At 49.9% G+C, this 16,088-nt stretch overlaps 1 protein-coding gene across 7 annotated transcripts in view; it reads left to right on the top strand.

Annotated features, from left to right (window-relative positions):
* LOC101941845 (rho GTPase-activating protein 39-like) overlaps positions 1–16,088 on the top strand; it is a 134,444-nt gene that overhangs the window by 51,677 nt on the left and 66,679 nt on the right. For 3 of the 7 annotated variants that reach the window (XM_065565647.1, XM_065565650.1, XM_065565648.1), the window contains exons 1-2: positions 8,680–8,714; positions 11,819–12,217. In XM_065565647.1, the coding sequence (XP_065421719.1) occupies positions 8,695–8,714; positions 11,819–12,217 (419 nt within the window). In that variant the 5' untranslated portion in view covers positions 8,680–8,694. Of the gene's footprint in view, positions 1–8,618; positions 8,715–11,818; positions 12,218–16,088 lie in introns of those variants that run through there. The other 4 variants (XM_005295454.4, XM_042854948.2, XM_024105119.3 and 1 more) reach the window with 2 other exon arrangements.

Consider the following 16,088-nt stretch of genomic DNA (forward strand, 5'->3'; position numbering starts at 1 on the left):
TTCAGTGCCTCCTGGGTCTGACCTCGGAGCCTTCAGCCCCCTGTTCATCCATGGGCTCCCCGCAGCCAGTCCCACTGGATGGGACACCTGGGGAAGCTTCACACGCCCCAAAGGGCCCTGCCTCTAACTCCGCAATCAGCAATGACTCTCAGCCAGCGTGTAACACAGGAAGTGTATTAGTTATCGGGAAGACAACTTAGAACGGAGCTTGTTAGCACAGCCAGCAGGAACATTCAGCAAACTTCATCCTCAGGGGATCCAGAGCCCTGGACTCTCCCCAGTTCAGCCCAGCTCCTCTGACTCATCCTCCACTTTTCAGTATTGTAGTGTGTGTGCTAGAACTGGAGATGCTGGAGCAGCAATGGCTTCACCAGCACTATGCAGTGAATCAGTGCACCTCTCTACTCCTCCTGTTCTGCCCTCCCTTGGTTAGAGAGCCAGGGCTCATGTTACCCTCAGCCCTAGTCTACACCAGGAGCTTTTGTTCAGTTGGTTTCCACCAGGACTGCTAAGCCCCTTTCAGAGTCACTGTTTTCCAGGATACAGCCCCCCCACCCTCACCCCCACCCCGCCTGCGAGCATGGCCTGCATTCCTCCTGCCTGGATGTGTGAGCTTGCATTTGGCTGCACTAAAACACGTCTGCATGAGCCCAGTTGGCCCGGCTGATCCACTTTGCACAGTCCTTGGGTATGTCTTCACTACCCGCCGTATCGGGGTGCAATCGATTTATCCGGGATTGATATATCACGTCTCATTAAGACGCGATATATCGAACCCCGAACGCGCTCACCGTCGACTCCGGAACTCCACCAGAGCGAGCGGCGGTAGCGCAGTCGACGGGGGAGCTGCGGCCATCGATCCCGCGCCATCTGGACCCCAGGTAATTCGATCCAAGATACTTTGACTTCAGCTACGACTTCAGCTACGCTATTCGCGTAGCTGAAGTTCCGTTTCTTGGATCGATTCCCCGCCCCCAGTGTAGACCAGCCCCAAGTCACGGTTCATCAGCCCATCAGCTGCTCAGCGATGATTTTTGGTTTCTTTCAGATCATTGATAGCTATGGAATAGTGTTTGGCTGTGAATGATCCCTGTGGGACCCCAGTAGTTGACAGGTATCCCCCCATCCCACTCCCTCCCCAAATAAATGGGGTGGGGGGGGGAGAAGAAGAGTGGAAATGAGGAATATCTGAATTCCCTCCAGTCTGTAAGAGTCTGGTGGGGAGGAACTGCCTTCAGAATAATGAAATGAAAGCCCTTGGGTAGAGTTGAAATGGGTAAGATAATGTTGATTGCAATTTATTGACGCACGGCTGAGCAGCGCTCTGGGGAGCCTGTGTACAGCAGAGGAGAACTGAGAGCTCTGCACATTAGAGGAAGAAAGATGTTTTAGACCAGTGGTTCTCAAACTTTTGTACTGATGACGCCTTTCACACAGCAAGCCTCTGAGTGCGACCATCCCTCCGCTTATAAATTAAAAAAAAAGTTTTTATATATTTAACACCATTATAAATGTTGGATGCAAAGCGGGGTTTGGGGGGAGGCTGACAGCTCGCGACCCCCCATGTAATAACATCACGACCCTCTGAGAGGTCCTGATCCCCAGTTTGAGAACCCCTGTTTTACACCCACAGTCCCTCTGCCAGGAGCTTCCCGCTAGTGTGCTGCCCTCTCTAGTTTGAAATGTCCCTGGAGGTAGAGCTCCTGCTACTGACCTGGAGGGCTGTTACCCAGTGCAGTGGATTTTGCTGTGTTGGGAAATGTTTCCTGGTGTTTGTGCTCCTCTTCAAACCAAGCTGCCGTGCGAGGCAGACGCAATATTACCTGAGCTGAGGAAGAGCTCTGTGTAAGCTTGAAAGCTCGGCTCTCTCACCACCAGAAGCTGGTTCAATAAAGAATATTGCCTCCCCCACTTTGTCTCGCTAATAAGTAGGGCTGTCAAGCAATAAAAAAAATTAATCGCAATTAATCGCTCGATCAAAAAAAATTAATCACACGATTAAAAAAATTAATCATGATTAATCACACGATTAATCACACTGTTAAACAATAATAGAATACCATTTATTTAAATATTTTTAGATGTTTTCTACATTTTCAAATATATTGATTTCAATTACACCACAGAATACAAAGTGTACAGTGCTCACTTTGTATTTATTTTTGATTACAAGTATTTGCACTGTAAAAAAAAAAAAAAAATAGTATTTTTCAATTCACCTAATACAAGTACTGTAATGCAATCTCTTTATCATAAAGTTGAACCTACAAATGTAGAATTATGTACAAAAAATAACTGCATTCAAAAATAAAACAATGTAAAATTTTAGAGCCTGCAAGTCCACTCGGTCCTACTTCATGTTCAGCCAATCGCCCAGAAAAACAAGTTTGTTTACATTTGCAGGAGATAATGCTGCCTGCTTCTTGTTTACAATGTCACCTGAAAGTGAGAACAGGCGTTCTCATGGCGCTTTTGTAGTCGGCATTGCAAGGTATTCACGTGCCAGATATGCTAAACATTTGTATGTCCCTTCATGCTTCAACCACCATTCCAGAGGACGTGCGTCCATGCTGATGACCGGTTCTGCTTAATAACGGTACAAAGCAGTGCGGACCAACGCATGTTCATTTTTATGATCTGAGTCAGATGCCACCAGCAGAAGGTTGATTTTCTTTTTTGGTGGTTCGGGTTCTGTAGTTTCCGCATTGGAGTATTGCTCCTTTTAAGACTTCTAAAAGCATGCTCCACACCTCGTCCTTCTCAGGTTTTGGAAGGCACTTCAGATTCTTAAACCTTGGGTTGAATGCTGTAGCTATCTTTAGAAATCTCACATTGGTACCTTCTTTGCGTTTTGTGAAATCTGCAGTGAAAGTGTTCTTAAAACGAACAACATGTGCTGGATCATCATCCAAGACTGCTATAACATGAAATATTTGGCAGAACGCAAGTAAAACAGAGCAGGGGACATAAAATTCTCCCCCAAGGAGTTCAGTCACAAATTTAATTAACACATTTTTTTTTTAACGAGCGTCATCAGCATGGAAGCATGTCTTCTGGAATGGTGGCCGAAGCATGAAGGGGCATACGAATGTTTAGCATATCTGGCACATAAATACTTTGCAATGCCGACTACAAAAGTGCCATGCAAATACCTGTTCTCACTTTCTGGTGACATTGTAAATAAGCAGAGGGCAGCATTATCTCCTGTAAATGTAAACAAACTTGTTTGGCTTAGTGATTGGCTGAATAAGAAATAGGACTGAGTGGACTTGTAGGCTCTAAAGTTTTACATTGTTTTGTTTTTGAGGGCAGTTATGTAACAAAAAAAATCTACAGTTGTAAGTTGCACTTTCAGGACAAAGATTGCACTACAATACTTGTACGAGGTGAACTGAAAAATATTTTTAATCATTTTTACAGTGCAAATGTTTATAATCAAAAATAATATACACTTCGATTTCAGTTACAACACAGAATACAATACATATGAAAATGTAGAAAAAATCCAAAACATTTAATACATTTCAATTTGTATTCTTTTGTTTAACAGTGCGATTAAAACTGTGATTAATATTTTTGAGTTAATCGCGTGATTACATAGTCAGGGAAATCTTTACGCACAAAGCTTCATGGTATCTATGCACTGGTTTAAAGACCATGTGACCTGGGCTAGGAAAGTATTTTTCCACCATGCTTGTCCTGCCCAAAATTCATGTTGCCCAGTAAAAATCTTCGGTTGTCCAAAGTTTTGTGTAGCGTATGTAACATTTACAAGAAAAACAGTTGTGTCCCTAACAGCAGTGCTTGGATTTCTTGGATTTCTCTCATTTGTTGTTTTAAATTTGATTGTCTTCCACATGTTCCTTTCTTTCAGTTCTGCGTCTTCCCTCCTCCATTTAGTTATAACTCCTGTTTTCGCTGCTTCTCTGCTGGCCTTGTACTGAGCTGTTCATCTTGGGGGAGAGAGGGAGAGGAAGAGGGATAAAGGCCTAACTAAGGGGCCCACATATCTTTTTATTGTTTAGAAGGGCTGTGGTTCTGTTTGCCCATAAGGGCTTAGCAGCTGTCTGTGCACTATCTTGTTTCCTGTGTGCAGCATATGTGACTCAGTCTGTTAGGGCAATGCTAGTACTTAGCACTGACCCAGCAAATAGGAATTCTCACAGTGGCTCGGAGAGGTACTTCTGTGTAGCCACACTCTGTTGCTTAGGCACTGAGAAGCTAAGCCCAAGGCCGTGTCAGAAATCAGCAGCAACAGAGCTGGGATGAAGATGTGGGAGTGTCAGGTTTCCAGTCCCATGCCTGGCCCGTGCTAGGGTTCTAGATGAAGCATTGCATGCTGGCATTTGTAATCTCCATGGCTTGTGTTTCTATAGTAAAGTCGAGCATTGCTGCAATTGGTTCCATTTAATAAAAATGTGATGACCTCAGGCTAATGGTGCACTGCCTATGGGGCCTGTAGGTGGGCAAAGTCTGGGTTTTCCTCCTACCATAGAACACTGCTTCCTGGGCCAAATGAGGTGTGCAGTGGACTCCCCTGTTTCAAGGGTAGGTAAATGCTCCACTCTCCCACCTCCGCTTTCCCATGAGTCAAATGGATAATATGCAGTGCCCTGGGGGTTTGAAAGTGACAGGGCTTAGCAGGCTGGTGTTTTCTCTTTCCCTCGCAGTGACTGTGCAGATTTTGTGCAAGGCTTGTCATTGTGCAGGACTTGTCATCGGGAGCTGGTCCAAAGGGCTGCAGAATAACAGGTGTGCTGAAGACTTTCACTCTGAAATATTGATTGGGCCAGTGGAAGGTTATGAAAGCTAGAGGTGGGCTCTGCAGTTCCTGGCCTTAGCCGAGCAGGGTCCCCGGGAGCTGGAGTCTGGGGGAGAGTCAAACTTAGTTGGATTGTCTTTGAAGGAGAAGAGTTTGCAGATGCAAGTTAAATCTGGCATGGAGCTTGGCAGGAGGACAGCGAGCTACAGCCTCCCCATTTCTCTGCCCAGTTTATAAAATAGCGTTTAAAGTAAATAAAATGTCAGCCTTGAAGGGCTGTTAAAGAGGGAGAGAGGGATGGAGCCAGCCTGTGAGGACAGCTCCTCTGCCTGTGTGAAGTATTCCCGCTCCCATCTCCTGCATTCTCTGTGCTGGGAAAGGGTTGGGGGAGCTCTGGAGCTGAGCTAGCTGGCTGACCTGGGCATGGAGGAGGCTGGCAAGTCAGTTTGCAGCAAGCCTCCCTATAGTAAATGGTGAAAGCTGTTGCCATCAGAGCATTGTAGCTCTGCTGTGTGGGTTCCCATGGAGCAGATCAATGGGTAAAATGTCTGCCCAGCTCAGTGCACCTGCCACAGACAGCAGGATGGCGCAAAAGCCTGTGTTTCACTCCTTCCTGAGGAAGTGTTGACACTAGCCTTTTCCCGTAAAACTTCTCACCATTGCACTAGCTTCTGTGTAGCTCCTAATTGTACAACAGATAAGGCCCCCACTGTGTGCCCACTGGCATTTTAGGTACCATCTCAGAGCATGTCTAGTGGGCACGGTGCTTAAAATGCTGGTAGCCACAGTGCTTTATCTATGCTAGTGCTCCCTGCAGCGCTGCCACCAGTGCAATGGAGGAACATTTCGGGGACAAGCGTAAATGCCTTTGCTGTTGGTCTTTTCCGGAAGTTCCATAGCAAGCAGCCCAGAGCTGCGCATTATTTTCAAAGTGGTACAACCCTTGGAATGCATTTGTGTATTTACAGAATGCAAAGGAAACATCTGAAATCTATGTAATAATAGAGGCTACATGCTGGGGCTGTATTTCTGTGGTTCAAAGGGTGGCTTTATTTGCCAGCCAAATGAATCATTTCAAGCTTTGGTTACTGACTACATGACAAACCTGTTACCAAGTCTAGAGACCTGGTCAGGTAGGGCTTCTGGAGTGTTACTGTATTTCAGCCAAGATGACTGAAGATGCACATACACCCTGTAGAGTTTGCTCCTGAGAAGGCCAGGCAAAAAGCCCTGGGAAGGGTTTGCTCTGGGTTTTACTTGACATGGCCCTGACCTAGGGCCGATTTTATAGGGACAATCCCGATATTTTGGGCTTTGTCTTATATGGGTGCCTATTGCCCCCCACCCCCTGTTCCGATTTTTCAGTTGCTGTCTGGTCACCCTAGCCTGAACTAAAACCATGGATCCATACTTTTTCACCCTTGGGGAAATGCAGAAGTAAATCCAGACTTTGTGACTAGACTGTACCCTACAATAGGCAGAAGTAAAACCCTGGAACAGAACTTCGTCTGAGTTGGGATCTGGATCTGAACTTTATGATGCAGGCTGTTCTCTAACCTTCATGCTAATTCCTTCTTGTCCCCTCACATTCACATTACGGCCAGGGGCACTTTGCTTTGACCTGATAAGGCTGGTTTGTGATTATTTTATGTTCAGCCGGACACTCCAAGCTGGGATGTTATCTGTCTAAGATCCTGGGTTTAGCACAGCTTTGCAGAGTTCCTGATCTGATGTTCAAACTTGGATTGTGTCAGCCCAGTGCTGGCTTCTCTCTAGGAATGTGCTGCCTCCCTCTCTCTCTTTTTCCTTTTGTTGTTTTGACTCTTTCTTTACACATAAGAGTAATTGAAGTGGAGTGTGGTACAGAGTGATCTGAATGTCCCTTTGTTTCATTGCAGCCTGGCAATTTACAGCTTCCAGATATTTACCAGAACAAAGAGGTCAGAAGCCCAAATCTCAGGTTAATTTGCCTTTGCACACAAAGGTAAAAGTAAACACTAAGAGCAGCAGACTATAGTTAGCAGCAACACAAACACAGCCAGAGATTGGTGCCATTAGAAGGGGTTGTGAAGTTGCTTTCAATATTTACTTCCTGCCTTCCCTCTGTCCTGAGAAATAGCTACACTTCCAGAGCCCTTTGTTTCAGAACTTCAGAGTAGCAGCCGTGTTACTCTGTATCTGCAAAAAGAACAGGAGTACTTGTGGCACCTTAGAGACTAACAAATTTATTTGAGCATAAGCTTTCGTGGGCTAAAACCCACTTCATCGGATGCATGCAGTGGAAGATACAGTAGGAAGATAATATATACACAGAGAACATGAAAAAATGGGTGTTACCATACACACTATAACGAGAGTGATCACTTAAGGTGAGCTATTATCAGCAGGAGAGAAAAAAAAACTTTTTGTAGTGGTAATTAAAATGGCCCATTTCCAGCAGTTGACAAGAAGGTGTGAGGAACCCCATGTTTATTCCCCCCCCCCCCCCGTTTCCTCACACCTTCTTGTCAATTGCTGGAAATGTGCCATTTTGATTACCACTACAAAAAGTTTTTTTTCCTCTCTCTTGCTGGTAATAGCTCACCTCAACTGATCACTCTTGTTCTAGTGTGAATGGTAACACCCATTGTTTCATGTTCTCTGTGTATATATATCTTCCTACTGTATTTTCCACTGCATGCATCCGATGAAGTGGGTTTTAGCCCACGAAAGCTCAAATAAATTTGTTAGTCTCTACGGTGCCACAAGTACTCCTCCTCTTGTTTCAGAGCTGAATTCTTGCAAACTGCTGCTGGCAGAAGGGATCTTGAGTACAATGCTGCTGAATTAATAGTTTGATCATGCAACAGGGGACTTTGCCATTTTTCTGGTGTATGTAAACGCTGTGAAACTCCCTCTCCCTTCCCTTGCTGAGCCAGTGAGTGATGCGAGTCACTTATTCTGCACTGCTGGCCTAACTCTCCTTTTCTAGACCCTCCACTGGCCCAAGTGACCACATCCCCCCCGCCCTCTCCCACAAAATATATCTCCATTCTTGTCCCGTGTCTCTCAATGCAGTTCTTCCCCCTCAACCTGTCTCGACAGCTCCTCTTGAATCTCTCTTGGTCAGCTTTAAGTTTGGCCTGGCTGAAATGGAACCGCTGACTGCTTTACTCCCTCGTCTCTTTATCACTGCTGACAACACTACCCTGTCACTCATGCCCATAACTTGGCTCCTCCATCTCTCTCGCCCTCATGTCTGGGCTGTGTTCACACTTTGCTGCTGCTTCCATAACATCTTTGAGATCTAGCCTTTTCTTTCTGTCCACATAGCTATATCTTGCTAGGCCCTCCCCGTTCCCCGTTTAAGTCCTGCAGCGGCCTCCTGGCTGGCATTCCTGATGCCCACACCACCCCCCAGTCTGTTCAGATTGCTGCTGTAGAGATCACGTGCAGGCTGAAAGGACAGAGATCCTCTCCGCGGGTGTGGAGAAAGGACAGAGTGCTCTAGTGAAACACACCCCAGCAGTGTCCCCTCCTCTCGGTATTAAGGTACACATTTGAATTAGTCAGTAACTAGGATTAAAATAACCTGAGACTCCCTTCTGCAGCCTGCACCTTGCGGGAGATCCAGGCTCGGCGTGAGTTCCGACAGCTGGCTGAGAGCCAATTGCAGGTTTTGCTGAGGGCCATTTGAGAGCAAACGCCAGCTTACCGGGAGTATTTAGCTTTGTCAGTGGAGAGGCGCTCAGGTGGTGACTTGCCCTGGCAATGTGTATGGTGGTCACGTGGGCTGAGCATTATGCTTCTCCCTGCGGGGGTGGAGGGAGGCGCACGTGCACGCTAAGTTTGGGGTGAATACTGGGGCTAGTGGGTCAGCCTCGGATGCCCGTCTGGAGTATCCTTAATTCTACTTCGGTGTTTATAAATGATGCGAACACCCCCGCCTCTGGATGGAGAAGTGGCCTTGCAGGTGAGTGGAAGGCTACTCGCTTCCTGCTGGACCCCTGGCTCCCCATTTCCGAACTGATATGTACGGGAGGCCAGCAGAGTGGGGAGTGGGGGTGGGTGGGCTGTGGTGCCCCGAGGGCTTTGATGTCACATAGTTTTGTGTCTCTCCTGGGACCTGGGACAGTGACATCTCTCTCTTGGTAGGTGGACTTGATCCTGGGTGATTGGGGACACGCTAGAGTTTGGTGGGGATGGGCCAGCTGCCCTCAAAGTGGTTGGCAATTTGGGCCCCTTCTTTCTGTTTCCATGATAATTTCTGACTCTTTCTAAGTGGCTTTGGCCTTGGTGATTGTGACCATTTCTCTCTGGCATGGGCCTTGCTTCAGTTCCATAGGCCCTAGCCATGATCCAGGCTGGAGGTTGCAATATGCTCTCCATGGGGCTACATGTGAAGACCAGTCAGAAGCTCCAACAGCTGATTGGGCATGGCCATAAAGAGCCTGGTACACGAGTGGGTTCTTGGTCCCTTCCAGGTGCCATTCAAGGAGCTACTGTCAGTATTTAAAGCCCAGTGTGGTTTGGATCCTGGCTGTCCAAGAGGCTGCATCCCTCTGATGCTCTGCCTCAGCAGTGAAGCTGGCTGTTGCCCTCTAGATATAAACTATTGGGATCTGAGATCAGAATATTCTGTGTGGAGGGCCCTCTGCTAGGATGTGCTGTTCCTGTGGGTCGGACTGGCCCTAGTTAATTACCCTTCTCTCTTCTCTGGCCCAAAGGCATGAGGAAGGGATTTTATATACAAAGTCCACTCTTGTCAGCTCTGGCTTGGCTTTTGGCAGTGTTTTAACACATGTTACAGTGCCCAGGACCAGCTGCAGTGGGGGCATTTTACAATTTAGAACACACATGAAAGAGGTAATCTGCAACTTGGTGGTGAGCTGTGTGGGGGCTGATTTAGTTTGCGCTCTGTGAATGTGCCCTTGTCAGTATGTAATTGTGCCGCACCATGACTGCGGTACAGGCACCAGGGGATTTTTGTGCTTGGTCTTCATCTCCAAACCAAGAGGCTCTCACTCCCTGGCCAACCTGTGCTATCCTTACCTGGATTAACAGAAGTGAGAATTGCCTTGAATGCTGGGGGGAGGTGTTAATTGGAAAGGGAGGTAAAACAACTGCCAGTGCCCAAGCGTGGGACCTGTGCAGGAGTTGGTGGGTTTTCTGAATCGTTTGGCCCAGTTACCCCCAGTGGCTAATGAATATCACCTATAGCAGATGTTGCTACAGCATTCCTGGCCTCTGCCCATTACCCAGGCCTAATACTGGGCCTAGTGCTGGGTGTACTATGTCTTTCCCAATATGCTCGTTTGTTGGGCGTTTGGCCGGGCTATTTACTATTGTACTGGCCCAGGGACCAGGCAGAGAGCTCATCGCGGATGGGTTGTTAGTTCCGCTCTCTGTGATCAGCTGAGCTTTTGAGTTGTCCTGCTTGCCCTGTGCATTCTAGTGGCACACGGTATCTCACTTCTGTAGGGCTTGTGTCTTCTCCTCCCTGCAGGGAAACTCCTCCAGCTCCTTGGCTTCCCCAGCAGGCCAAACCTTCAGAGAGACCCTTGTAAGTGAGACCCCTGCGGGCCGGCCTTGGGCACCTGCTGCTGTGCTGTACTCTGAGCACACCGTCAGCCATGCTTGTTACCAGCACACCACCACTGGTTCTGTTTCTGCACCTTCTCCAGGAAAGTCTTTCCAGCTCCTTCCCATGAAAGAAGTGACCTGAAGTCACCTTTCTCCGGGGTCTTCTTATGGGCTGGCCTGCCCAGATCCAGCCTGCTCCTTCCTGACTCACCTGTGCAGGGGAGAGGAGTTCTTGCAGCCCTTTGTTCAGATGAAAGTGAACCAAGTGCCGTGTCTGAGCAGTTTGTGCTTTTAATTCAGTACAGTTTCTGAGAGGCCTCCGGGACGGGCAGACTGCAGACCTCTTGGTCAAACTGCATGGGGATGAAGGCCAAGACTTTCAGAAACAGGATCCTAAAGTTAGGCACTTAAATGAATGGCCAAGTGCAGAACACCCAGTTCCCCCATTAACTTCAATGGTAAAAATCCCACTTCAGTTAAATCAAAATAGGGCACTTTGAATCTGAAATAGCAGCATTCTATTTCCCCAGATCTGCACTGAACAACATAGCTTGTAATTCACACCTTTAGGCAGGTGCCAGTCTTGTGTGCAAGGCCGGTCCTGAGGCCCGATTTCCTGCAGCTGTGCAATGTGTGGTGGCTGCAGGTTCCCTGACAAAGCAGCAACACTTGGGTCACACCTGGAGCCTTTGTTTATGCATGTGAGAGCCATGGCTTGGTATTTCCTGGCACTCAGATGTGAATGCCCCCAGCCTCTGGGTCCTCTGCCCTGCCATTGCCGTTCTGGCTTGTTGCAACCCCTCTGCGTGATCCTCACCGGCTCAGCAGAAAGGCAGCCTGAGCTATTAGACCCTTTGTTGAAAGGGCATGTGCCCTTCTCTGCTGTTTTCTGATAGTGCCTGGAAGACCAGGCTGAAAACAAAGAGGTTTTTCTTCTTGTGCTGTTACACTAGAAATCAGACCCTCTTGAGGACAGAGGGCTTCATAGTGACTGGAGAACTAGTGTGTATGAAACAAATGGCTAATCAAGGGAATGCGGAGCTAAGTGGGAAAGGGGGTTTTGGTCACACTGTTTAAAACCTGGAGTCATGTTGAACCGGTGTCAGTGACTAACTGCTGTCTTGGAAAGAGGTATCTTTGTTAAGGATTGAATAGCTGCCTCCCTTTGCCTGTGGCTCTGGAGCGACTGTAACAACCTGACACCTCCCATGCTCCTCCAGCTGAACACACAGCCTGGACTTTATTGTCCTGTGGGTCCAAACAATAAGCAGGATGTGAAACGCTGTGTAGGCCTCCTTCCACCAAAAAGGTGTCAGCCCAATATAGCTCCCCCTTCACAGAGGTCACTGTAACACTGATCCAGAGCCTGGTTGCCTGTTTCTACCCCGAGTCCTGGCCCAGGGACTGACAGGCAGCTGGTTGCGTGCCCGCGGGGTATTCCGGTTGCCTTGTGCCTCCCGCCCAGACTGACTGTGCCTTTCTTTGCTGTTGCAGCTCGGATTGGGTGGAGATCATCGAGCCCCGCTCTCGGGAGCGAATGTATGTCAACTTGGCCACCGGTGAGTGTGGCTGGGAGCCACCTCCCAACCTGAGAGTTCGCCAGTCGGACCAGAAGCAGTGGTGGGAGCTCTTTGACCAGAACAACAATCGCTTCTATTACTACAACGCCATCACCCAGCAAACCGTATGGCACCAGCCACAGGGATGTGACATTGTGCCACTGGCACAGCTCCAGGCCATGAAACGCAGGTCCCAGTCTGACTGCAGGGGGCCTCAGCACACAGACAGCACAAGCAGTGATGGGAGAAACACCCCAGTTCAAACCGCCCTGCTGCAGGAGGTGGAGAAGAGCAAGGGGCAGAGCAGTGCAGAGAAGAGGCCAGACCCTGGAAGGTAGGGAAGGCTTTGTACTGCCTACAACTTTCTCCTGCGTAACTGCTGTGCAGCTCTCTGCCCTGCAGGCACCGACTGCTGGGTGTGGACTTGGGGACTGAGGACGCAGCCTGGGAAGCTGGGCTGGCTGGCTGGACACCATGCCCTGTGCTAGGGGTTGGGTTCCCCACTGGGGAGAGCCGGCTAGATGACAGGCTGGGTTCAGTGTGCTGCGATCGGGGTGAAATGCCGGGATTAGATCTAAGGGTGAACTCGGGATGAATCATTCACTCCCCCTTGCTGGACAGCTGGGGCTGCATAGTGGAGAGGCTACCAGGAAAGGCCGAGCTACTGAGCCACAGACGCAGGCTACCAGCTCCTTAGGTAGAGGGTAACAGGCGGGAGACTAAACCTTTGGGGGCAGAGCCTCTTGGACTGCACCGGGGTCTTGGGCTGGCGGGTTCCTTTCCTGTCACCCTGCCCCAGCCCTTTCTCTCTGCCAGCCTAGCGGGGTTGCCGTGAGGGGTGTGACTGCCATGGAGCTGGGGCAGAGCTCACGGTTACTTGCACACATCAGCCAAGGAACAATAACTGGATGCTAGTGTGTTTGGCTAAGAGGCTTTGTTTTTACTCCGAGGAACTGGTCTGACAACAAGCGAGTGTGTTTCTTGTTGGGATTTTGCCAGCTGTTGTCCCTGCTTTCCCACTCCCCCAGCCCTGCTGTCGACCCGGGCACGTCTCCCCCGCCTTGTGCAAGGGGTGCTCCACGCACGCTGAAGCCCTGGGAGGGAGGTCAGAAGACTCCCCAGGAGGCCTTCACCTGGGCTCGCGTTGCTGTTGTGCACAGTGCTCAGGTAGTGTGGAGATATGGGCAGTGTAAATTCCCAAGGGGATTCACAGCTTGTGAAGCTGCAGCCCAGAGGGACAAGTGACTTGATCAAAGTCCCCCAGGAAGTCTGGGGCGGAGCTGGGAACCGAACCCAGGTCTCCTGGCTCCCAGCCCAGTGTCGTTACCATTTACAATAGCTGAACACAGTCGCCCTTGTTGTGAGCCAGTCTTCCTTCATGGCTGGCTCTTTGGGGCAGGTGATGTCCTCCTGCTTGTGTGACTGGCATCATGTTGGTAGTGCTGTGCGGCAGGAGTTGCAGGGAAGAAGGAAAGATGGGTCCAAGGTGCCTCAGACTCTTTTCCCTGCAAAATCATGGCGCAAATCCCCCTGGTAAGCAAGTTTTCTCTGAGCCAATGCATGTCTGGTGGAGTCTGGCAGTGCTGCTGCCAGGGGTCCTAGTGAACAGCCTGCTGTATGCTAGACTCGTTCGTAGTGTTGCCTAAAACCATATTTCTTGGGGCAAAACTCCTAATGTGCCCTGACTAGATTGTGGGTTGAAATCAATGGGCCCTAAAGCTGGAGACTCTGAGATCGCACTTCTGCACATCTCTGCCTCCACAACACTGTGGTGTGTGCTGTGCTCTGCCTGGCGAGCTGTCCCGTCACCTTCCTCCCCCACTCACAGCAGGCTCTTGGGCTAGAGGACTGGGCATGGCCCCTAGCTTGCCTTCCATTTTCAGAGGGCCAGTTGGAGGCAAGGGGCCAGCTAGACCTCTCTACTTTTCCCATTTGCTGCTGCTGTGGAGTGTCTGGCTCCTGCAGGACCGCACTTTCTCCATCTGTTTCATTACATCGGCGCAGCTTAGGAAATGGCTCTCGTGCTACCATGGCTCCCATGAATCCTCTGGGACAAGAGTGGGAAAGACCTGAAACTCTGATTGGGGGGAGCCAGGGCTGGGTTCTGGGATTTTCCACTGCTTCCCTCTGCATGTCCCCCTGATGGAGAAAGTTTCTGGAGTGCTCTGACACTGCCCTCATGAGCGACTGCTGGCCTTTGAGCCACTCAGACCGGAAGTTACCAGCAGCATGCACAAAGCATGTGCCCGAGTCTCCCAGTCCAGGCTGCACCCCCAATTCCAGCTCCCCTGGCGTGCAGGGAGCAGCGTGGGCGCTTGGCCACCCCTCGCCTCCTGACTGCAGCAGTGTTGAGTCTCGTGGTGGCTGGGCACGAGCACGTGTATCAGAATGAGCAGAACTTGGGGGTCCAAAGCCTCCTCGAAAAGGGACTTGCTCTCCTGTGCTGTAGATTACTCCGGAACTGGCCACGTCTCTACTGTTGGCCTGTGGCTCTGCTGATGCGTCACTCACACAGCTCTGCCAAGGGAATCCAGCCAGTTAAAGGGCTATCTCTGCAGAGCACAGCACATCCCAGCCCTTTGTAAAGGCAAAAAGAGGCACAGCACAAAGTCCAGGGAGCAGGCTCTCCCACACTGAGCCGTGAAAGGACCGTAAGCTGGCATCATGACCTCTCTCTGTATCAGGCAGTCTGGTTCTGGGAGAGGGATGTATTTGGGTTCTTACGTATTTGTGCCCTTGACAAGCAATGAAGTGCTTCTTCTGCCCACTCCATCCTGGTCGTACCCTGTGGCAGCAGCTTATGGGGCTCTTCCAGACTAGGGCAGGCAGCTGAGCGGGACGGGGAGCAGTACAGTCAACACAACTATTGCCCGGTCTGTCTTTCAAAATTGTTCTGCAAAGCAAATTTGCCTGTGAAGGCCAGTGTCCTGCAGGGGGAGTCGCCCAGGACTCCACTGCACATGGGCACGTACCTTCCAGACCTTTTGGTGCGTGCCCAGGACTGGAGCTCGCCAGGCAGGAGCAGACAGGCCGTGGTTCCAGTGGCTGGGAGTAATTCCCCTGCAAACGTCGGACATTCCAGGAGTAACTTCCTACCTTTCGTTAGCTAGTCAAGTATTTCCAAACCCAGTACTGCTGCCAGAAGCAGCAAGTGCCCAGCTGACATTGCCCTGGCATTCCACACTAGGGGAGCCTGCCCGGGCATCTATTCCAATAGTAAGAGTGTACCAAACCCGCCTGCTTTCCGTTGCCTGCGTGCTTCCCCGCAGACACAGACACAAACGTGTTCTCCCTCTTCCTGAGGCAGAACATGGTCCTGGAGCCCTATCAAGAGAAATCAGATACAATATTGGTTGTAACGTGGCATATTCATAAGTATTTGCACCCAAGACAATGAGGCATTTATCTTTAGAAACAATGCAGATGGTTGGTTGGCTTTCTCTCCTGCCCCCTCCACTAGACAGTTTTCTTCCCTTTCTTGTCTGCTCATCTCTCTTCATAGATGGGCTAGAAGGGACTATTGGGGTCCCCTAGTCTGATCTCTCATATAAGCCAAGCCAGAGAACCTCACCCCACAGTTCCTGCGGCAAGGAGAATTACTCTGTCCTTTGTCTGTTTCATGCTCTGTCTGTTTTTCCACTAGGAAACAATTCTTTGTGTGTTCTATGTTATAACATCTGCCGTGCCGGGTAGGTAGGGATCCAGCCTGGCCATTCAGCACAGGTGGGGCTGGCCCATGTCCTAACTGGGTTAAAAGCTAAGGTGGGAACACAGTTGAAACACACTCTGGTTCTGTTTATACTTCAGGTTGTCACCTGCTCTCCCAATGCCCGTGCTGAGAAGAGTCTCTCCCTTCGCTGGCCCCTTGTGCTGCTTTCTTCTCCCGCCAGGGCCAGCGGCCCGTTCTGGAGATGGCCCTTTGCTACCCGGATGATGTTTTGGGGCGGAGTGGCTGGCAGGAATTGGCAGCTGGTCATTCAGGCGGGGATGCTGCTGTGTTTCCCAGAGGCCTTCTGGGGAAGGCACTGTTTGATCACGCACTCTGGCCCCTTGTGTTTTCTCCCCCCTCCTTCCCAGCGCTACCCAAGCCCTGCCTCCAAAGCAGGGTCCCCAGCTGTGCCAGGCGGGGTGTGTTCTCTGTCTCTGAGAGCAGGTGCCTAGGGCTTTGCTAACCCTTGAGGTGTGTCTACACAGCAAATGGCAGT

The sequence above is a fragment of the Chrysemys picta genome, chromosome 13 (assembly GCF_011386835.1).
Source record: "Chrysemys picta bellii isolate R12L10 chromosome 13, ASM1138683v2, whole genome shotgun sequence".
In the NCBI taxonomy this organism is placed as follows: domain Eukaryota; kingdom Metazoa; phylum Chordata; order Testudines; family Emydidae; genus Chrysemys; species Chrysemys picta.